The following is a 24,512-nucleotide window of genomic DNA, read 5'->3' on the forward strand; positions in this document are numbered from 1 at the left end:
GAAAGGTCCTCTTTAAAAAGCATCTGTCACCATGATCAGCCCTATAAATATTGCATATTGCCTGGTAGGGTTGTTGATGGTGAACAAAATGAGCCCTCTATTGCTGCAAGCAAATGTACTGTTGCAGCCTAATTATTACTTTTATTTATATGAATTGAGATGCTCGGAGCACCAAGGGGCTGGGCTTGCTCCTCTGAGCATCATTTCACCTCATCTCCCTCTTGGCCTGATAGAAAGGGGTTCAAGTGCAATATTTCAAGGCCAGGCATCCGAAGAGTGAAGATACATGCCCCTGTCTATCAGGCCAAGAGGGGAAGTTGCAAGGGGGGAGATGAGGAGGTGATATGATGCTCCGAGAAGCTAGGCCAGCTCCTTGGTACTCTGAGCATCCCAACTGCATAAAAATAAAAGTAGTAATTATTCCACAATGGTTCATCCATTTGCAGCAATGGAGGACTCATTTTGTTCACAATAATCAACCGTACCAGGCATTATACCTGGTTTACTGGTTTAACACGATAATTTTTATGCCTCAATTATCCAATGAAACTAACATTGTTTTCTTAGGTGTTAAAAAAGGAGATTGTGTGTCCATTTATATGCCTATGGTGATAGAGCTAGTGGTGGCAATGCTGGCATGTGCCCGAATTGGAGCCATTCACTCTATAGTGGTAAGTTAATGTTTGGCAAATACATTTTGTAATCCCAGTTGGAGCGAGGTTCTAGAGCATTGTATTGATCCCATCATTCACTAAGGGTGCATTCACTCTGTGGTGACAGTGTACATTTGATGAATGCTCTGCAAACGCTTCCTCATATATAGCAAATGTATCCAGAGGCCAAAAGTCTCCTAGGCCAGTATATGGTATTAACTAAGCTATGCTATTCAGAGGCAACAGTAAAAATAACAAAGAAACATACTGTATTTTTGCAGTAACATGGAAGCCTAGGTACGACATATGTGTCTACACAGTGGCATATGTCAGGAAATACAGAATACTAATGCATTGTGAAAGCACACTCATCAGTTCATGCAGAATTATAGTACTGTGCACAGTCTTACAGTAAATTGAATATATATTCTGTGTTAAAGGGGTTTTCTCAGGGGTACAATATTGGTGACCTATCCACAAAAGTCAGTGGCCTAAGAAGAGGCTGCAGCACTCGCCGGAGCTCTGCGGCCTCTTCAAACAGCAGATCGGGTGGGGGTACCAGGAGTTGGATCTCCACCGATCAGATATTGATAAGCTATCTTCAGGGTAGGTCATCTATAATCTACTCCTGGATAAAACCTTTAATGAACCAAAGAGCAGATGAGCATGACAGGTTCTGTTGGAAAAAAAGAAACTCTTTTGCATTCACTCCTTAAGGCCTCATGCACACGACCATTGTTTTATTCCGTGTCCGTTTTTCGTGATTTTCTGCGGACCCATTGACTTTCAATGGGTCCGTTGAAAACTCGGCTAATGCACCGTTTGTCATCCGCGTCCGTGATCCGTGGTTCCAGTCCGTCCAAAAAATATAACCTGTCCTATTTTTTTCACGGAAAACGGTTTGCAGACCCATTCAAGTCAATGGGACCGTGAAAAAACGCGGAGGCACACAAGATTGTTGTCCGCGTCCGTTTTTTTCCTATCATTTGCATGGCAAACTTGACTTGGACTTTTTTTTACTTTCCTTCATGTCTGGTGATCCTCCAAAAATAAAGGAAGACACACGGAAACAAAAACTGAAACGGAACAACTGAACCCCATTTTGTGGAACGGAACACAACAACGATCGTGTGCATGAGGCCTAAGGCTGTATTAGACAGCCCGATTCTGCCGGCGATTGCCAGGAGGGAGGCGTTCCCCGATGAACGCAGTATGGCAGTATTACATTGGCAGATCATTGCTAACATGCATTCATACAAACCCTTGTTACTGATGATTGGCCCAACAATCGCCTGCAGTAATACAAGCTTAACCCTCTAATAGGTAAGGCATTGTTTGTCAGTAAATATATCACTCTTTTTTTCTATCTAGTTTGCTGGGTTTTCTGCTGAATCTCTGTGTGAGCGGATATTGGACTCTCACTGCTGTCTCCTTATTACAGCAGGTAGGCATGGTTCTTAAATGCTAGTGCATACAGTAGATCATTTTATAAATGTTGAATACATTTTGTGATTTGCATAACCTATTGAATATGGTTTTCTTTGCAGATGGGTTTTTTCGTGGTGATAAATTGATTAACCTGAAACAGATTGCTGATGAGGCACTAAAGAAGTGTGCAGAAAAGTAAGCGGTGCAAAATTGAGCAGGCAGAAACATATGACTATACCAGCCTTTCATTGAATTGACGTAATCAAATTCCCCTTTTCCTTCTATATTTTTAAAGGGGATGTTTTACAGCAACCGTTTTCCATATGCTTTAGTATGAATTATGAGCTAGAATATCTTTGGTCATTAAAGGGGATATTCCAGAATGAATGGACTTGCAGTTTAGCATGTGCACTGTTTATCTAGTCATAGTCTATGGGAATGCCGGAGAAAGCAGAGTACAGTGCTCGTCTATCTCAGGCAGTCCAGCAATTTGAATGGAGCTGCATGGTAATGGACATGCTCGACTGCTGCTACATTCAAACCAGGGACAGGGGACCACCACTGATCAAATGCTGATCACTTATTATGGGGCTAGGTGATATGTGTGCTTTCTTGGACAAACCCTTAAGGGTACCGGCACACGGGTGAGGGTGAACACGCAGAAAATCCACATAAATTTCCATGTGGATTTCTGTTAGTTTCTGCACCCAAGCTGCACCAAAGAAACACAATTTATAATTGCAGTTTTTGATGCGAATTTGATGTGGTTTTGCTGGAGATCTCGCCCTTCATTTGAAAAGGGTGAAATCTGCAGATAAAACCGCAAACATAATTGACATCCTGCGGTTTTGGAAATCCATGACAGGTCAATTTCCACACATAAAAAGATTTGTTTAACTCTCGTGCACTTGGCTGGCGCACTGTACTACCTTGCGTTTCTTCCGCGCGGGAATCCGTGCGTATTCCTCAACTTGTGCAGATGTCCTAATGTGCTTGTCGTAAGGTGCTTTCATGAGCTTTAGATAAAATATAATCTATGACTGGTGCTTCTTTGCAGGAACTACTTCCTGAGGAAGTGCATTGTGCTTAAACATTTGGGGAGAGATGATATCTGTGATGGAACAAGCAAATCCTCACCTCCATGCAAGAGACTTTGCCAAAATGTACAGGTAAACCCATGGAGACAGATCCAGTATCCTGGCATGCATTTCAATGGACTCTGTGTGAAACATGCACCTGGTGAGGCCTTTTAAGGCTGCCTGACTTATGTTGGAATGACCACAAACCTTTCGGGTTGATTAGAAGTATGACCTGGATAAGGCAGTCCTGGAGCAGAATTTTTATGAGCCTCTAGGAGTAACAAGGGCGTTGCTGTTACACCTAGAGGTTCAGTATTCTCTGCAATTGCTGTGCCCTCTGCACTTTTATTGACAGGGTCAGGCATGATGACTTTTTGGCTAGGTCTACACGACAACATTTGTCGCGCGACATTTTGTTGCACCAATCTGGCGCGACAATTTTTATAATGGCAGTCTATGGTGTCGCACTGCGACATACTGCGACGCGACAGTCGCAGAAAATCCATTCGAGATGGATTTTTCTGCGACTGTCGCAGCATGTCGCTTGTTGCAGTGCGACACCATAGACTGCCATTATAAAAGTTGGCGCGCGACATTGGTGCAACAAAATGTCGCGCGACAAATGTTGAAGTGTAGTTGTGCCCTATCTGTCGCGCGACTTATGGTCGTCGTGTAAACCTAGCCTTTCACTGCCTGGTCTTGTCAAGGTGCAGAGGGTGCGGCGGTTTCAGAGCCTCTAGGTGTAACTGCAACGCCCCCTTTGCTCCTAGAGGCTCATTTGCATAGATTTAAACATAATTTTTCTCAGCAATGTGGGAACATTTGAACATGGGACCAACACAGATGACTTCACCTGCTAAGTGCACATGTAACAGGTCAGCCAGTGTCATAGGTACAAATCTGCTGACAGATGCCCTTTAAGGCTGGGGCTGCATGGTGAATTTGTCTGTGACACATTGTGCAACCAAAGATCACCGTGTAGCACAGCCTGCATTGTAGCTAATGAAAGCAAATGGGGCTGCGTTGTGAACCCCAAATGGCTGCAGATGGGTGACCATCAGTTCATGGTTGCTCCAACTTGTAGGTCGCAATACAACCCCATTCACTATTACTACTTGCAGGGCAGACAGAACTACACTGTAGTCTTTGGATTTGAAAACATACCATACACAGAATCTCTGTCTAGCTAGCCCCAGCCGCTAAGGCTACTTTCACACTTGCGTTTTGTCTTTCCGTTTGTGAGATCCGTCATGGGCTCTCACAAGCGGTACAAAATGGATCAGTTTTGCCCTAGGGCTTTCTGAATGGAAAAACATACGCTCAGAATGCATCAGTTTGCCTCCGATCAGTCTCCATTCCGCTTTGGAGGCGGACACCAAAAGGTTTGCTGTCTGCTTGACGAAACTGAGCCAAACGGATCCGTCCTGGCACAATGTAAGTCAATGGGGAAGGATCCTTTTTCTCTGGCACAATAGAGAACAGATCCGTCTCCCATTAACTTTCAATGGAATTCATGACGGATGCATGCGGTTGTATTATTGTAACTGATTAGTTTTTGCAGATCCATGACTGATGCATGTGGTTGTATTATTGTAACGGATCCGTTTTTGCAGATCCATGACGGATCTGCCCAAAACGCGAGTGTGAAAGTAGCCTAAAGGAGTTTGGAAAGCTGCGGCCCGACATACATACTGGCGATTTCAATGAATCGCCTCAGATACTTAGTGTCCACCAGTGTGGGAGTTGCTCTTTGTTAGCATCTATTCAGATTGATTCTTAGAAGGGGGTCCCGAGATTGTGACAATCTCTTTAATGAACTTAATTGACAGATGTGGCTGACTTTGTATACAATGTAAACAATAACCATTTGTACTTCATAATTTTACGGCCACATGGGGTGGCTTTCGCTGCAATTTGAAGCATAATTTCAGCTGTGGATTTGCAGTAAGCTTCACCCCCCGCACTGCAAAAAAAGGGTGAAATCTGCAGTGGAAATGTGCAGCATAAATTCACACACTGAAAGGTGTAAAATTCACACCGCAGGTTAATTTACACTGCAGAATTTTTTTTTTCAGTGTGTTCTTTCTTAAAATTTCATCCACATTTCTGGCCCTGTAAAAATAAAAATAAAAAAAGGGCAGATTTGCCACACGCGAATGGACGTAACCTAATAAACAAAAATATCATAAAGCACTAGTTTGTTCTGTAGATCTCCCACTGTCCTAATTAAATGTGTGTCTGTTACATTGTTGACTGCACACTGCCTGTAACACCCTATACATCACATGTACAAATGAGTTGGTTTCAGGCCCCAGTGTATTCATGGTTCATACATCCATAATACAATAAATCTCATCTCTACACACAGTTCCCATGATCAATGAGCCTGCCACCCATATGAGGAAGCTTTCTCCTTTTTGTGGAAGCAAGCTCCCTGCTGCAAGGCTCCAGTGGGTCATTGATCACAATTGATTCATTGGATTATTCAGTATATGTGTCCCTGTTTAGTCTCTGCAGGCGTACTAATAGCTTGTTGCATTCTTATTTCCTTTGCCAAGTCTCACCTGGTTTCCAATGCAATAACTGCCTCTCCCTGCTAAAGCTTTTGGCTTTTTTGCCTTGAATTGAAAAAGTCATCAAAGTGACCCATTATCCAATTGTTAACAGCTCTTCTCATCTATTTCTAGTTTATGTATGTTTCTGAGAATGATCCTTAAAGAGCATCTGCCAGCATGTTGAACCCTAGTAAACCAGACATACTGCATGGTAGGGTTGAACATGCTAAGTGCAGCGATACCTCTTTTGCAGCATTGTAGAAAAATGTGTACATCTGTTTTTATGATAATGAGGTGCTTGGAGCACCAAGGGGCTGGCCTAGTCCCTCAGAGCACTGCTTCTCCTCCTCCTCTCCACTGTCGCCCCCTGATTGATGGGGCCTGGTCTACTCACTGTTTAGATGCCTGGCCCTGAAATCTTGCGCACGTGCCAGTGAGAGTACAATTAACACATGTGCAGTTTGGATGTCATGAGCAAGGACCCTGCTCTGAAGAGCCAAACTTTGCATGCGCCGATTGTACCTCTTGCTGGATCTCAGAGTAGGGATAGCTCTCCCACCCTGAGATCCAAGCTGTGCATGCGCAGACTGTAGTCTCGCCAGCACATGTGTGAGATTTCAGGACCAGGCATGCAAACATTGACAGTGCTAGGCACCCTCAATCACTGGAGGAATAGGAGTGGCGACAGGAGAGAAGAGCAAGTGAAGCGCTGCTCCGAAGAGCTAGGCCAGCACCTTGGTGCTCAGAGCATCTCTAACTTTAAAAATAAAAGTACACATTTCTTTAAAATTACACCTCTGATTGCTGCAGCAGAGGAGTTGTTCCACTCAGCATGAACAACCTTACCAGGCAGTATGTCTAGTTTACTAGGGGTGATCATGCTGATAGATGCTCTTTAATATGGCAGCCTTTACAGTCCCTATAGAGATTTTTTTAAAATCTCACGATCTTGCTTTCCTAAATGCAAATCTTTCTAGTTATGCAGCAGTAGGAGAAAGCAGCCAAGCAGATATAACCATTCAAGAGTCTAGGAAATCGGCTATTGAAATAGTGGCTACAATAATTATAAGCAAACCATAAGAAATGGTTGCAAAGAACTGGCCGATCTAGGACTTCTACAAGGGATTTCAGTGGGAATGGTGTATGTGTGTGCATATGCTTGTCTCACAGGAAAGCAAATACAAACCTTATTTTTCCCACCATGTCAGTATTGTGTGTTTTCCTTGGTTTTAAGGCTACTGAATATACTTGTATATCTGGGTTTTTAACAGGGAAACAAGCAGGACAGAGCAAAGCGAGCTGCACTCCAGGTATTTCAGCTGTATCTGCAGGCAGCTGTGTGTGTTAATCATTTCTAGTGCGTCTCACTAACAGCACCGTGGCTTTCTGTCTTTGCAAATGTCTGTCTCACAGGGTGTGTCTCTTACATGTCTCTTGTAGGCATAGTCTTCTCCAACGTGACATGTTTAACTTGGACCAGCGATTCCTTTTTATAATGAACCCTGTTTGGTAAAGGATTACATGCAAACAGGATACACTGATAAAATGTATTTAATTCAGTAAACTGACACGTGCAAAATATATTACAAGAGAAAAGTAGCCGTGAGTTTCTGTATCTAGTTTCCAATGTCACCTTCAAACAAATGCTGTGTTTGCTCGGCAGCTATAGCTATGGCTATCAGGGGGCTATGCCAGATCTCTCTCTTAGACGCTGACATAATCACCAGCCAGTCTCCACGTGTGCCGGCCATGCTTGTGGAAAGTATTTTTAGTTTCAAAAATCATTTATTTGAAGTTTTGTGGTACAGGTAAGGAAAGTTACAGTGTAGAATACATTATAGATCAATAATGTAATACAAAACATTATCATAAAGTTTTGTCAGAGAAGAAAGTAAAAGAAAATAAACATGTAAAAGCAATAAAAGAAAAAAAAACATACAAACGATTCGGATCGATTGTTCTAGGTATGAGTAAATACAGTATACAACTGTACAAATTTGTACAAACACTTTATAGCGTGAAGGTGTATCTGAGGTCTACAGAGAAAGAAGACAACATCCACGGTTCCCATACCTTCTCAAAGACACTGACAGTGTCCGTCCTGATTGCTATGAGTCTTTCGGAAAGAAGCAATTTGTTAATCCTATCTATGACCGCTTGTTTGTTAAGTGAGGGAGTGCGCCACTTGAAAGCGACATAGATTCTTGCCGCTAGCAAGATAAATTGCGACAATTTAAAGTTGGGCATGGACAATCCTGAGGGCTTATCGCCCAATAAACAGAGAGAGATCGTAGCCAAATACCTACAACCTAAGACAGAAGCAATCAGTGAACAGATCTGGTCCCAAAACCGCCTCACTACTGGGCAACCCCACCAAATGTGTAGCATCGTACCATCAGCATCACATCCTCTAAAGCATTTCTGGGAAACCTCTGGATACATCTGATGTAACCTTGCTGGCACCATGTATGTCCTATGTAGAATTTTTATAGAGGTTTCTGCTAAGGTGACCTGCCAGGAACCTTTAGTTAGTGTTTGTGATCTTTGGAACCATGTAGGGACAGAGGATTCAAGACCCATATCACTTTCCCAAGCCAACATATAGGGTAATTTTATCCCTTCTGGATGAACGTCAAGATATCTGTATATTCTAGACAGAAGGCCTTGTTTGTATAGGGAATATGTGATCATTCTTTCAAAGGGGGCAAATTCTAGGTTTTGGGCTGATCCAGCCAAAGACCTTAAGAATGAGAATATTCTATTGACGTTAAAAAGTTCTCCATCAGGAGGAGAATGCTTTCCCAAAAAATCACTTTTAGACTCTAGGGTGCCTCTACGGAGGAATTTATGTAGTATACAGAGATTCTTACTGGTCCACCAATGGAAGGACAGGGGATGTAAGCCTGGACGAAACAGCGGATTGCCAAAAATCGGGGTTAGTGGTGATGGTGTAGATTGCATCTTATACTTGAACCGAACCGACCTCCAGAGTAACAATGAATAATGTGATAAAAGAGATGTGCTACGGACAGTTGACGGCAGAGATGGAGCCATCCATATCAAGGCGGTCCAAGTATAAGGCGCCATGTTAGCCATCTCTAAAGGAATCCATAGTGGTTGTTTTTTCCTATCTAGGTGTGTTAGAAAGAGTTGTGCCAGTCTCGCTGCTCTGTAATATTTCAGAAAGTCCGGTACAGATAGGCCCCCTTGGGATTTATGTTTACACATGATGGACTTAGAAATGCGTGGTCTTTTGTTAGCCCATATAAACTTCATGACGTCTTTTTGTAGGGATTTTAGGTCGGCCGAAGGGACTGGGACAGGAAGAGTCCTAAATAAATACAAGAGTCTTGGGAGTACTACCATTTTAATTATATGAATCTTGCCTACCCAAGATACCGGTAATGAGGTCCAAGATTTCAAATCTTGTCTAATCTTAGTATACATCGGGGGAAAATTAAATTTGTAGACTAGTTCAGGTTTGGTCGGCAGTAATGTCCCTAGGTAGGAAATGTATTGCAATTTAAGCTGGAATGGGAAGTTATATATCAGTTGGTCTTTCAGCTGGGGAGGGACATTGCAGGGGAGAAGTTCTGATTTACTGTGGTTGATTCTGAGGCCCGAGATTTCTGAAAAGGATTTTAGCAATTGTAACAGGTTGGGGAGGGACACTATGGGATTCGTGATGGACATCAACAGATCATCAGCAAATAGGCTCAGTTTGTACTCCGTCCCACCTATAGTCACTCCGCTAATGTCAGGGTTGTTTCTGATGTGAATAGCTAAAGGCTCCATTGCTATGGCAAAGAGAGCAGGGGATAAGGGACAACCCTGTCGTGTACCTCTGTGGATCCGTATAGGGGAGGGACTAGAGGTGGGGAGTTTAAGATTTGCTTCAGGGCAAGAGTACAACGAGCCAATCGCTGTAAGGAAAGGGCCAGTTATACCCATCTTAGTCAGAACTTTGTTTATATAATCCCAGGTGACCGAATCGAATGCCTTCTCTATATCTAGTGCTAGCAGAGTTAGGGGGGAATTGTGTCGATTAGCTTCTTGCACAAGGTTCAGTACTTTTCTAATATTGTCTGGGGCCTCTCTCTCAGGAATGAACCCTACCTGGTCCTTATGTATTAAATCAGGTAGAATGTTGTTCAGTCTCCTGGCCAGTATGGAGGTGAAAATTTTATTATCTAAATTAAGGAGGGAGATTGGTCTATAATTTGATGGGTTTAGAGGATCTTTGTTGGGTTTGGGAATAACAGTAATGTTAGCTTGCAGAAATTCTATTGGGGGGGTGTGACCCTGTAGGAGGAGGTTGCAGTATTTTGCAATATGGGCAGAAAGTAATGGGGCAAATTTTTCTAATATAGGGCCGAAAATCCGTCTGGACCAGGGGCTTTACCTAGTTTTAGGTCTTTTATAATTACTTCCACCTCCTCTTCAGATATTGGTTTGCCAAGCGACGACGAGACCTCCGGTGTCACTCGGGGGATAGGGATCGAGGAAAGGAAGCTTTGTAGGTGGGACTCGGGGGGGAGGCTGGGGGTGGAATAAAGTTTTTGATAAAAAGAGTGAAATGTCTGATGAATCATGTCTGGGTTAGAAGTGAGATGACCTGAGGTCGAACGTAACTGGAATACCTGATTTAGTCTCTGTTTGGCTTTAAGTTGTGAGGCTAACATTTTGTCAGGTTTGTTGGCATACCGGTAGTAATACGAAGCTGTCCAACGCAAGGCCCTTTCCGTGTTGTTGGAGAGTATGGTGTTCAATTGTGTTTTGGTGTCCTTTATAGCTTTTAATAGATACAGGGAGGGAGAGCGTTGATGGGCCCTTACTAGTCTTTCTAGTTTAGCTTCTAAAGCTCTCTGAGCTACAGTACGTTCGCGTTTCAGGCGTGAGGCTGCACTAATAAGTTTCCCCCTCATAAATGCCTTGTGGGTTAACCAAACATTCAGTGGGTCAGAGTCCACCGTGGTGTTATCACTAAAAAATTCACGGATGTCTATTTGTAATTTGTCAACTAGACCAGGTCGGGACAGTAAAGATTCGTTCAACCTCCAGTTAAAAGACATAGATGTTCTGCCTGGGCTATCTATTTCGGCTAGTATCATATCATGGTCAGACCAGGAGGAAAGGATATGCCTTGAATAAGAAATAAATGGGAGAAGACTCAAGGAGGACAGGATCATGTCAATCCGCGTGTATATTCGATGTATGGGCGAGTAATAGGTGTAACTCCTTTGTGACCCGTTATGTTCTCTCCATGTGTCTGCTATATTTATTGACTCAAGAACCTTGCGAATTTTAGTATCATGAGTACGTGGGCGCATTTGGGTGGGAGGGGATGAGCGATCCAGTAAGGGGTTAATAGTGAAATTAAAGTCCCCGCACCAAATAATCTTATGAAATGTGAGTGACTCAATGACTGAGCCCATCTCACCAAAAAATGAGATAGGGTCCTCATTAGGTGCATATATGTTGACTAAACATAGAGTTTCCTCCTGGTATGTCCCCAGCAAAATGACAAATCTCCCATTAGGATCAAGGATTGTTTGTGTGACTGTCATGGGGAAGGAATTTCTTAGTAGCGTTATTACACCCCTGCTTTTTGACTGGAAGGTAGATGAGAAGAATCTAGTGTATTGTGGGTAAAAAAACTTCGGGTGGGACCCCGGTGTATAATGAGACTCCTGAAGGCAGAGAACGTCTGGTTTATGTTTCAAATAAACTGTGAATGCTGTCTTCCGCTTTCTAGGGGAGTTTAGACCCCTTACATTATGTGACAATACTTTATACATGGCCCTTGACATTTAAGGGGATCTGATGTGTGCTAAGTGCAGTAACGTTCTCTGTTTCAGTTACCTCAGCATACCCTTCCACTCCTATTATCAAGTTCTCGTCGATACTGTGAAATGGTTGATCCATAACATAAAAACCGAACATCAAAACAAATAAAATTGTGACTAATGCATAAAAAGCATAGTCTAACATTGACTGACTCAAGTCAGCTGACATTGACAGGTTGGATGAGGGGAGACCTCGCCCAAAAATGGCGCGAATCTCCATCTCCGTCAACCTATTCAGGTGAGGCAACATGGAAGTCCACTAGGCCGTTCCCCTGGACTTGGACTCCAAGATAGGGTAAGAAAACCAGTTAAACAGCCGGTGAGGATAACCCGGTATGGTGAAAGTCATCCAAGAGGTAAGTCTGGCTTACAAATAAATCAGGGCACAACAAAACAGGGGTAATGATAGCCCTTAAAAACAATAGAACAATAAGATCAGTTCTGTAGGGTAACCTGGCATCTTGATCCAAACTGATCAGCTTCTTGGGGAGCGACCCGCAGCACCGGAGGACGGAGCAACTGTGGTCCAAACTCTAGCTGGTCTTTGAGGCATGGGAGCCGGCTCAGGTCCATCTCTTTGATCATGCGGTATTCCTACCCTATGTAAGGTCTCCAGACCTTCCGATAGTGAGCGGATTACATGGGACCTGGAGTTGATCTGGAAGGAGAGTGTGAAGGGGAATCCCCATCTGTACTTGACTTGTGCCCTCTGTAGTGCTTGGGTAACAGGCCGCATCTCACGGCGACGTCGGAGGGTTGATGGCGCCAAATCTGCATAGAGGTGCACAGATGAAGGAAGGCCCGGTAATTCAGGGATGTTTCTGGCCGCCATTAGGATCAGATCCCTGACTTCAGGGTGGTGAAATTTCAGAATAACATCCCTGGGAAGGTCATTTGAGCGCGGTTTGCCCAAGGCCCTGTGGACTCTGTCCATTTTCAAGCGGCTCTGATCCTCCTGTGGGAGAAGGGCGGTAAATAGTGCCGTCATAGTGGTAGGCAAGTCTGTGAATAATTCCGGCAGACCTCTCACCCGGAGATTACCTCTGCGGGATCTGTTCTCGAGATCCTCGATCTTGAGCTCGAGTGCTTCTAGTTGTGCAGTATGTGCATCTATGTCCACTCTGTCTGCCCCTAGCGCGTCCGCTACGTCATCAGACCGGGACTCAAGGTCCGAGACCCGTTGCCCCAGATCATGTATCTGGCGTGTAAATTCGGCAACTGCTTGCGAAGTGGAAAGTATTTTTAAAGGAAGTCTGTCAGCAGAAAATTCACTGTTAGGCCTCATGCACACGGCCGATCTTGCGGTCCCCAATGCACGGACATCATTCATGTGGATTCCGCAGACTGATCCAGACCCACTCCATCCAGACCCTACTCCGTGGGGTTCTGTGCCTCTGTTCCGCACCGACCTTCTGGATTGCGGAACCATTTAAGTGAATGGTGCCCGTGTATTGCGGACCCGTTGTTTGTGGCCCGCAATACGGGCACGGCCGTGTGCATGAGTCCTTAACCCCTTAGTGACCAGGCCTGTTTGGGCCTTAATCACAAAGCCAGATTTTGGAAATCTGACATGTGCCAGAGAATATCTTCGTAAAGGTTTTGCACATCAAAGTAATTCTGACATTGTTTTCTCGTCACATATTGTACTTTACTTAGGTGGTAAAATTTTACCGATAAAATATGCGTATCTTTATTTAAAAAAACTCTATGAAAATTTTTAAAAATTTGCATATTTTCTTTTCAACTGCAATATTTCACATACACTCACCTAAAGAATTATTAGGAACACCATACTAATACGGTGTTGGACCCCTTTTGCCTTCAGAACTGCCTTAATTCTACGTGGCATTGATTCAACAAGGTGCTGATAGCATTCTTTAGAAATGTTGGCCCATATTGATAGGATAGCATCTTGCAGTTGATGGAGATTTGAGGGATGCACATCCAGGGCACGAAGCTCCCGTTTCACCACATCCCAAAGATGCTCTATTGGGTTTAGATCTGGTGACTGTGGGGGCCATTTTAGTACAGTGAACTCATTGTCATGTTCAAGAAACCAATTTGAAATGATTCGAGCTTTGTGACATGGTGCATTATCCTGCTGGAAGTAGCCATCAGAGGATGGATACATGTTCTCATTCTGTTTACGCCAAATTCGGACTCTACCATTTGAATGTCTCAACAGAAATCGAGACTCATCAGACCAGGCAACATTTTCTCGTTCATTCCATTGGGGGACACAGACCATGGTATAGCTTAGAGATATTACTAGGAGGGACACTATGCAAAAAAAGAAGCTCCTCCTCCTCGGGCTATACCCCCAGGCACCTCCAGGAGAACTTCAGTCTTTGCTTAGTGTCCGTTCAAGGAGGTTGACATTTATTCTTCTCCTGTTTGTTATTTTTTTTTCTGGTTTCAGATGGGGACGCAGGTCAGCATTGCGCTTTCCTGGCCCCTGTGGAGGGTCTGCCACGGTCTTCTGAAGGTTCCTGGCTACCTCCCATTCCCCCACAGAAGAAAAGTGGATCCAGACTCGACATGTTAGCTCTGGCATCCCACCAGCTGCTGGGACACCTGCTGCCTACCCTCCACCAGAGCACTGCTCTCCTTGATTGGAGTCAGACGTCTGAAGAGGTGAATCCCTGCTGGTCTGGACATCGAGGGAGCATGCTGTGCAGATAAGTATTGCCTGCTTCAATCTCCCTCCTTTCCCCCCCTCCCCCCCACCCCTTCATGTCGTCTGTCTGGCGCTCTGTGACCTGAGGTGAGCTAGAGAAGGACCGGCTGGGGGCATTTTTTCCCGTTGGGAGGGGGCCTTTCTGGGGAGGGCTGGTGATTCCACTGATACCTGCCTGCAGCTCAGACTATGGCCGCATCGGCGGCAATCTTGGCACTGAGGGAGTGTATTTTATCTTATGGCCGCTGCGCTCTCTGCAGCTCCCGCCGGCCTGCTCCTCCCGATATTAACCCCCGCTGCGCCGTATTTGGCGAAGGGGTGTATTTGAAATGCGCGCGCGCTTATTTCGCGCTGCAATGACGCGTCCAAGGGGGCGGAGCCTCGGCGTCCAGCTCTGTCTCTCCCTACGCCGGAGACTCCGCTGGATTGCGGCCGTGCAGCTCCTCAGTTTTCTCGGTGACCGGAGACTTCTGCTGTTGCCTGGGTGGTAGGAATTACAGCAACCTGGTAGGAAATCTTTTTTGGAATACCATCATGCCTAAACCTGGGGCCCCTAAGCCTTCCAAGGCTTCCTCTCAGGCTCCACTGGAGTCATGTAAAATATGCCTTAGGCTTTTTTCTGTCACTGGTTCCTGTGACTCATGCCCTGCTCCCGGACAGGATCAGCCTCCTTCTCTTGCTCAGCCCGGTCCTCCCTCTGCCCCTGCGGATACAGCGGTACCCGCCTGGGCCTCCGCCATGTCTAATGTGGCAGCTGATCTGGCCTTAGTTGCCAAGGCAGCCATGTCCTTCATGGAGCGCATGGCGGCTACTAATCCAGTGGCATCCACCACTCCATCCCCTCTCAGCGACTCTCACAGAGGGCGTCTGACTTCTAAAAGGCAGCGTGAGCGGCAGCATTCCTCCTCGGATGACTCCGCTTCTCCCCCTCGCCTTGAGGCATGCCCGGTTGACTCTCCCCCTCGCAGGGAGCGCAAATCCGATGGGGAATTGTCCGGATCGGACGAAGTCACGGAGCGGGAACCCCTGCCTAAGCTTTCCACCATGGTAACCGAGTTGGTGGCAGCTGTCCGTGACACTTTTAATATACAAGGGGATTCTCCTCCCTCCACTAGTCGGGAGTTCTCCCTTTTTCCACCCAAGAAACAGGAGTCCGCCGTGTTCCCTATTCACGAGGAATTCACTGCGGTCCTATCAAAAGCTTGGGATCGACCTAATCAAAAATTTTCGGCCACCAAGCGTATGGATACGCTTTATCCTTTTCCAGCTGACACAGTGGAAAAGTGGACTTCTTCCCCTAAGGTAGATCCTCCGGTGGCCAGGTTAGCCAAGAACACGGCCCTTCCCGTCCTAGACGGTTCCTCTCTGCAGGATGCGGTGGACAGACGTTTGGATTCACTTTCCAAGTCCATCTTCTCGCTGGCGGGCGCTTCCCTGCGACCGGCCTTTGCGTCGGCTTGGGTCGCCAGAGCCCTTACAACGTGGTTGCAGCGCCACCACCAGGATCTGTCAGAGCAGGACGCCTCTGCAGATACTCTGGATTTTATCATCCAGATGTCTCAAGCGTCTAAATATCTCTGTGAGGCTTCAATGGACATCGGCTCCCTCTTTGCCCGTATTTCGGCCCTCTCTGTCATTCAGCGCAGGGAGGTCTGGCTGAAGGTGTGGGATGCTGATGCCTCATCCAAGCGATCCCTCGCTAACCTTCCCTTTGAAGGGTCCAGGCTCTTTGGGGCTCAACTAGATGAATTCATTTCTGCCGCAACAGGGGGCAAGAGCACTCATCTACCCCAGCCCAGGACCAAGCGTCCCTTTCGGTCTCGGCCTTCAGGTTTCCGGGGCCAGTCCTTTCGTCGCTTCTCCACTGCCAGGACGCCGTCGTCCTCATCGGCAGGGGGGTCCCAGGACTCCCGCAAGAAGCCTTTCTTCAAGCCCCAGCCTTCTTGGCGGCCTCGGGCGCAGTCAGCCCGTCCTCCTGCTCCCAAGCAACCCTCCGCATGAAGGGGTGCCCCCACCCCTCGTGGTGGGGGGCCGTCTGCTCTCCTTTCAACAGGTCTGGAGGGCTCACGTTCAGGACGCCTGGGCTCTGGAAGTGGTGACGTCCGGCTACAAGTTGGAGTTCGCGTCCAGCCCGCCGGAACGTTTTTTCCCTTCTCGCGTTCCGGGGGATCCAGCCAGGGCCTCGGACCTCTTTTTTGCGGTCTCCTCTCTTCTGGACCGTGGTGTCATTTCCCCCGTTCCCCCAGAAGAGCAAGGGACAGGTTTTTACTCAAACCTGTTCGTTGTTCCAAAGAAAGAGGGGTCAGTGCGTCCAATCTTGGATCTAAAACTTCTCAACAAGTTTCTACGGGTGCGGAAGTTTCGCATGGAGTCCCTTCGCTCCGTTATTGCTTCTCTGCTTCCAGGAGAATTTCTCGCGTCTGTGGACATTCAAGACGCCTACTTGCACGTCCCTATTGCAGAGTCCCACCATCGCTTTCTGCGCTTTGCCATAGGGGGGCGTCATTTCCAGTTCGTCGCCCTACCTTTTGGGTTGGCAACCGCCCCTCGAGTTTTTACGAAGATTCTGGCGCCTCTCATGGCGCTTCTTCGCACCAGGGGCATCTCTTTGTTACCATACCTAGACGACATCTTGATAAAAGCTCCGTCTCTTCCACAGGCCGAGGACAGCATCCGAATCACGGTTCAATCCCTGGAACGGTTCGGATGGCTGATCAATCTCCCCAAGTCCTCTCTGCACCCCTCCCAGAGACTCTCGTTCCTGGGGATGATCTTGGACACCTCGATTTCTCGGGTGTTTCTTCCAGATTCCAAGGCTTCCCAGATTCGTCTGGCAATGGTGCTCCTTCTACGCTCTCCACGTCCCACCATTCGGGAGTGCATGCGGGTGCTGGGCCTTATGGTCTCCTCTTTCGAGGCGATTCCGTACGCCCAATTTCACACTCGTCCGCTACAACAGATGATCCTTGCCCTCTGGAACAAGAACCCTCGGGGTCTAGACACTCCTGTTCGTCTGTCCCGGCAAGTTCGAGCGTCTCTCCCTTGGTGGCAGTCTCCCCTGAACCTATCGTCAGGAAAGTCCTTCCTTCCGTTCTCCTGGACGATAGTCACCACCGACGCCAGCCTCATCGGTTGGGGAGGTGTTCTCCGGAACCTCACAGTTCAGGGTGTCTGGTCGACGGAGGAATCCCGTCTCCCCATAAACGTTTTGGAATTGAGGGCGATTTTCCACTCCCTCTCCCATTGGACTCCTCTCCTGGCGACTCGCCCGGTGCGGGTTCAGTCGGACAATGCCACGGCTGTGGCTTATGTCAACCATCAGGGCGGGACTCGCAGTCGGGCAGTAATGCGGGAAGTAGCGAGGATCCTCTTATGGGCGGAGTCTCATGTTCCGGTATTGTCGGCAGTGTACATCCCGGGAGTCGACAATTGGACGGCGGATTTTCTGAGTCGCACCAAGGTGGATCCGGGAGAGTGGTCTCTCCATCCGGAGGTGTTCGAGGACATCTGCCACCGATGGGGCCGTCCGGACGTAGATTTGATGGCTTCCCGGCTCAACCACAAGGTGCCGGTGTATCTTGCCCGCGCTCGAGACCCACGTGCGGACGGGGTGGACGCGCTGGTATTTCCATGGCAGCGGTTCAGCCTCCTTTACGTCTTCCCTCCGATTCCTCTGTTGCCGAAGGTGCTGCGCAAGATCGAGGCGGAGGGGATACCAACCATTCTCGTCGCTCCGGATTGGCCTCGTCGCGCCTGGTTCTCCAGCGTCGCTCGTATGTTGGCGGACGTCCCGTGGCCTCTGCCCGACAGAGAGGATCTCTTGTCTCAGGGGCCGCTCTTCCACCAGAATTCACGGCAGCTGCGTTTAACGGCATGGCTGTTGAGACCGCCATCCTGAGGAAGAGAGGCTTCTCTGAGGCGGTGGTAAGAACCATGATCAGGGCTCGAAAGCCGGCTTCTTCACGAATCTATTATCGCACCTGGAAGGCCTTCCTGGTGTTTTGTGAGAAATCGGGCTACTCGCCCCTACGTTTCTCTGTCCCAGTGGTGCTGTCTTTTCTCCAGTCCGGCCTCGACATGGGTCTGTCGCTCAGTTCTTTAAAGGGTCAGGTTTCTGCTTTGGCTATCTTTTTTCAGAGGTCCATTGCCTTTTTGAGACCTGTAAAAACCTTCCTGCAGGGGGTGGCGCATTCGGTTCCTCAGTATGTGCCTCCCTTGCCCCCCTGGGATCTCAACTTGGTTCTGCGCGCCCTTCAGGCGGCGCCTTTTGAACCTCTGAGGGAGATCTCTCTGGTTTTACTCACCTGGAAGGTAGTTTTTCTGGTGGCCATAACCTCCATCAGGCGAGTTTCGGAGCTGGCCGCACTTTCCTGCCGGGAACCTTTTCTGGTCTTTCACCAGGATAAGGTGGTGCTCAGACCGGTGCCTTCTTTTTTGCCCAAGGTGGTTTCTCCCTTCCACCTTAACGAGGATCTTGTCCTGCCCTCTTTTTGTCCTTCTCCGGTGAACCCCAAGGAATGCGCTCTCCACTCCCTGGACGTCGTCAGGGCCCTGAAGGTGTACCTGGGGGCTACCGCTTCCTTCCGGCGTTCAGACTCTCTCTTTGTGATTCCTGAAGGGTCCCGTAAGGGCCTGGCGGCTTCCAAGGTCACCGTGGCGCGGTGGATCCGTTCCGCTATTGCTGCGGCATATCGCGCTCGCAGCCACGTTCCGCCGTCGCAGATTACCGCTCACTCCACAAGGGCAGTGGGTGCTTCCTGGGCTAGGCGCAATCGCGCATCCGTTTCCCAGTTGTGTAAGGCGGCCACTTGGTCGTCCTTACATACTTTCACAAAGTTTTATCAGTTACACTCTCTGGCCTCGGCTGATGCTGCTCTTGGGCGCAGGGTATTGCAGGCTGTGGTTCCGGTTTGACTACTGGACGTTTATTCCTGGCGGTGTTGGATTTGTTCTTTTTTCCCACCCCATGGACTGCTTTGGGACGTCCCATGGTCTGTGTCCCCCAATGGAATGAACGAGAAAAGGAGATTTTTGTGAAACTCACCTGTAAAATCTTTTTCTCGTAATTTCCATTGGGGGACACAGCTCCCGCCCCCTTTTTTGGTTTACGCCTTAGGGTGTGCTGTGTGATGGTTTCCATAATGTTTTGTTTCCGTTCTCCTTCTCCTACTGCTTTTGCAACGACTGAAGTTCTCCTGGAGGTGCCTGGGGGTATAGCCCGAGGAGGAGGAGCTTCTTTTTTTGCATAGTGTCCCTCCTAGTAATATCTCTAAGCTATACCATGGTCTGTGTCCCCCAATGGAAATTACGAGAAAAAGATTTTACAGGTGAGTTTCACAAAAATCTCCTTTTTCCAGTCTTCAACAGTCCAATTTTGGTGAGCTCGTGCAAATTGTAGCCTCTTTTTCCTATTTGTAGTGGAGATGAGTGGTACCTGGTGGGGTCTTCTGCTGTTGTAGCCCATCCGCCTCAAGGTTGTGCGTGTTGTGGCTTCACAAATGCTTTGCTGCATACCTCGGTTGTAACGAGTGGTTATTTCAGTCAACGTTGCTCTTCTATCAGCTTGAATCAGTCGGCCCATTCTCCTCTGACCTCTAGCATCCACAAGGCATTTTTGCCCACAGGACTGCCGCATACTGGATGTTTTTCCCTTTTCACACCATTCTTTGTAAACCCTAGAAATGGTTGTGCGTGCAAATCCCAGTAACTGAGCAGATTGTGAAATACTCAGACCGGCCCGTCTGGCACCAACAACCATGCCACGCTCAAAATTGCTTAAATCACCTTTCTTTCCCATTCTGACATTCAGTTTGGAGTTCAGGAGATTGTCTTGACCAGGACCACCCCCCTAAATGCATTGAAGCAACTGCCATGTGATTGGTTGACTAGATAATTGCATTAATGAGAAATAGAACAGGTGTTCCTAATAATTCTTTAGGTGAGTGTACATAAATACTATCCAATATTTTTTTATCAGAAATATATTTCCACATCTTTACTTTACTTTATTTTGGCTGCACTTACAAAAAACTTAAACTTTTTTTTTTATTTAGTAGACTTTTTTGAAATTTTTTTTGGAAGTACATATTTTTTCCTGCAACAAGCCTAGTTTGCAGGGGCTTAGGCCCCTTGCAGATGACCGTTCCTCCCGCAGCGAGTCCGCATCGCAGCACCTGGCCTGACTGCCATCGCTGCTGGCAGTCACACAGCATTATATTGATTTATGATGCTATGTAACCCTTACAGTTCTGGAATGTATTGGATAACACTGACATAATGCTGCCAGTGTTATCCAATACATTCCAGAACTGTAAGGGTTACATAGCATCATAAATCAATATAATGTTATGTGACTCCCAGCAACGATGGGAGGTCAGGCCGGGTGCTGCGATGCAGATTCGCTGCAACAGGTCTTATAAGTGTCAGAATAATAGAACCCCCCCCAAAAGTGACCCCATTTTGAAAACTAGACCCCTTAACGTATTCATCTATGGGTGTAGTGAGTTTTTTGACCCGCTCATTATTCTGTTCAGATGTATTATTTGTAAATTGAAAATAAAGAATATATATTTTAAAAAAATGAAAATGTAATTTAGTTTCATCTTCTTAGCATTCATTTCTTTAAAAGACTAGGAGTCTTTTAAAGAAATGAATGCTAAGAAGATGAAACTAAATTACATTTTCATTTTTTTTAAATATATATTCTTTATTTTCAATTTACAAATAATACATCTGAACAGAATAATGAGCAGACATCGCAAAGACTTCAGAGAAATTACATCGAATTTCACAGCTTATTGCTAGTGATACTCTAAATTTGCTTTGTTACCCATTTATTTCGTATCTGTATATATTGAAAAAAGGGGGTGGGAATAACAGGGCGGGGGATAAGAGGATGGGCCATCAAGGGATGGCGGGGGAGGGGTATATGTTAATTTTGCTTCTATCATATTGACTGAGTTAACTGTTATTGGTACAATCCTATGAATTGCCTTATCACAAACTGAAGGAGAAAGAAGGCCCGTAGTCATATAGAGTTTGCTATGTCTCGCCATCGCTACCAGATTTTTAGGAACTTGTCATGTGTTCTGCTGATCCAGCTGGACATTTCTTCAAATTGGCATATTAGGTCCACCTTCCCCTCCCGAATCGAAAGGGGTCTCATATCTAGCCAGTGTAATGGTATTAACGATCTAGCAATTGCAAGTAGGTGCGTGGTGATAACAAAATTGTTGGAAGGTATGTATAACTTGAAATACTAAAATCCTGGTGTGTGAGTTTCTTAAGAATCTTCTGGACTTCCTCCCAGAAGGGCCGTATTTCCAGACAAGCCCACCAGATATGAGATAAAGAACCTACCCCACCTCTACATCGCCAGCACTGTGACGTTTTAGCCCCTAGGCCCCTTCTGTAAAGGAATTCAGGAATTCTGTTACCATCTGGATAGTAATTTATAATGTCCTTCCTGCATGCGAATACATGATGAGAAGCCATGAGATGATGTCAAAATGCTTTTCACTTCCCCTTCTGTCAGCGATAATCCCAACTCCTTTTCCCACTCCACCAAATAGGGGGGTTTGGACTCTCTCGCCTGACCTCCCAGCAGCGCATAAAGGACAGAGACTTTCTTATGTTTCAAAATTGGAGAAACAATTAGCTTTTCAAAGGGGGTCAATGAGTCCCTTATTACATATTCCTTCAGCACATTGTGGCAGATCGTTTAAAAGTGAGATTGGCATAGGGAAAGAGAAGCTGGTTGATTAAGGTGTGTGGGGAGAGCTTCAATTGGCGGGAATTTATATTCCTGAAAAAAATTCTCAAGAGTAGTGGAGGAGAATAGTCTCCAAAGTGCTTGGTATGTCCCTGTTGGTGATCCCATAAGTTTTGGGAGTAGGCTTGCTGGCATTAATGGGGAAAGACCCCCTAATGAGTGTGGTGCGCATCTTGGACTTTGTCTCCCATAGCCCCCTTAATAATGGATCACAGTTCCCTAAGTCTGTGGGGAGCTCCTTTGCCAGCCATAGCCTACCCTGGAATGAAGGACCTGTAGCATAACCTGCCAACTTAATTACATTGGGCTGTCTTCTTGGGTCTACCATTTCCAGCCATCTATTTAGTTGTATAGCTTGATAGTACAAGTGCACATCAGGCAGCCCCAGACCCCCCCCCTCTTTACGTCTAATAAGAACATGGTAGGGAATTCTGGATTTCTTTTTATTCCAGAGAAATCTCGAGAAGGCACGTTTTATGACTGAAAAGAAACTATTAGGTAGCTTAATTGGCACCATTTGAAGTGTGTATAAGAGCTTGGGGAAGACATAGGCTTTCAATACATTCTTTCGGCCCATCCATGATAGAAAAGGGATGTCATATTTTCTTGAGAGCTCCTTAAACTTTTCCAATAAAGGGACATAGTTTACTGTATAGAGGTCTCTAAGATCCCCCTGGTATCTTTATTCCTAAATATGTCAATGGACTTTTCAATACTGGAAAAGGTGAGATGTTGCTCAGCAGTGCTAGTTTCTCTTTGGACAGTGTGATGTTTAACAATTCTGATTTTGTGGTATTCCGAGAGTGCGCTAAACACTTTCAACTTATTATCCAAAGCCAATATTCCTCCATCTGGGTTGGTGACCAGAAACAACAAGTCATCAGCGAATGCTGTGCACTTGAGATCTCTCTCGCTGTACTGAATACCCTGGATGAGAGGGTCCTGGCGGATTGACTGAATTAATGTTTCTGCCACCATAACAAAGAGAGAAGGGGACAGGGGGGCAATCCTGCCTCGTCCCATTTGAGATCTCAAAGGAGGTAGACATTGTCCCATTTATTCGCAATTTGGCATATGGCTGTCCGTATAACGAGAATATTGCCTGTACAAATATATCTGGAATATTAAATTTAGGGAGCGCTAGTCTCATGAAAGACCAATTTACTCTGTCGAATGCCTTTTTGGCATCTGTACTCAGCAGGACCAATGGGGTTTTCCTATTTTGAGCTTCATGTATGGAATGGAAAATGCGATGTGCATTGTCTCTTCCCTTCCTTCCCTTCACAAAACCAGACTGTTCACAACCTATGAGTGACGGTAGCACAGAACTCAATCTGAGGGCCAAGATTTTTGACCAAATTCGATGTTTAATAATGAGATCGGTCTGTAGCTAACGCAGCTCAACAGGTCCTTTCCTTCCTTGGGTATGAGAATGACGCACGACTCTAGTGACTGTCTAGGGAATGGTTCGCCTCTCATTAACCTGTTACATACCTCCGTGAAAATGGGGAGGTAAGCTTTCATGAAACTTTTTGCAATAAAGTAACGGGAAGCCGCCTGGGCTCTTTCCTGGTGCAAAGCTGAGGATTACAGCTCGCACTCCCTTTTGTGTGATTGGTCTAATGAAATGAGCACCCATTTCTGCTGAGAGTGAGGGTAGATTTAAAGTGCTTAAAAACTGTGATGTGAGTTTAAACCTATTTAGTACCTCGTCTTGTCTGCTTTCTTTGTTTAGATTATATAGCGGACGCGGCAATACCTAATGTTACTTTTTTTAATTTATTTTACTTTAACACAATAAAAGCATTTTAGAAAAGAAAACATGTTTTTGTGTCTCTATTTTCTGAAAGCCATATTTTTTATTTTATTTTTTTTGGGCGATTTTCTCATTTAGGGGCTCATTTTTTGCAGGATGAGGTGACTGTCTGGCACCATTTTGGGGTACATACGACTTTTTGATCACTTTTAATACTTTTTTGGGGGGAAGTGAGGCGGGCAAAATGTAAATTCCATCATAGTTTTTCTTTTTTTTATGGCGTTCACCGTCCGGGGAAAGTAACATGACCCTTTCGTAGATCAGGTCGTTACGGACGCGGTGATATCAAACGTGATATATATTTTCTTTTTTCAATTTTTAATCAATTATAAATGTGCGGCTATAAGAAGAAATTAGATTATTAAAATTTATTTTTTACATTTACTTTGACCCAGACCCACTTGGTTCTTGAATATCCAGTGGGTCTAATGCCTCTATAATACACTGCAGTACACAATACAGTGTACTGCAGTGTATTGTGACTTTACACTTAGCCTGATCAGGCTCCTGACTTTAGCAGGAGCCTGATCAGGCTTAGGCTCCATTCACACGTCCGCAAAATGGGTCCGCATCCGTTCTGGAATTTTGCGGAACTGGTGCGGACCCATTCATTCTGTATGGGGACGGAATGGATGCGGACAGCACACAGTGGGCTGTCCGCATTTGCGGTGCGCGGCCCCGATCTTT

The 24,512-nt window shown here is 46.1% G+C and overlaps 1 protein-coding gene across 4 annotated transcripts in view; it reads left to right on the top strand.

Moving 5' to 3' along the window:
• The window catches only part of ACSS2 (acyl-CoA synthetase short chain family member 2), an 83,871-nt gene that overhangs the window by 17,312 nt on the left and 42,047 nt on the right, over positions 1 to 24,512 (top strand). For 3 of the 4 annotated variants that reach the window (XM_040434940.1, XM_040434942.1, XM_040434941.1), the window contains 5 exons: positions 568 to 671; positions 2,025 to 2,097; positions 2,201 to 2,276; positions 3,139 to 3,250; positions 6,987 to 7,025. In XM_040434940.1, coding sequence (XP_040290874.1) covers positions 568 to 671; positions 2,025 to 2,097; positions 2,201 to 2,276; positions 3,139 to 3,250; positions 6,987 to 7,025 — 404 coding nt within the window. The remainder of the gene's footprint in view (positions 1 to 567; positions 672 to 2,024; positions 2,098 to 2,200; positions 2,277 to 3,138; positions 3,251 to 6,986; positions 7,026 to 24,512) is intronic. The other variant, XM_040434944.1, reaches the window with a different exon arrangement.

This window comes from Bufo bufo, chromosome 6 (assembly GCF_905171765.1).
Source record: "Bufo bufo chromosome 6, aBufBuf1.1, whole genome shotgun sequence".
NCBI lineage: Eukaryota > Metazoa > Chordata > Amphibia > Anura > Bufonidae > Bufo > Bufo bufo.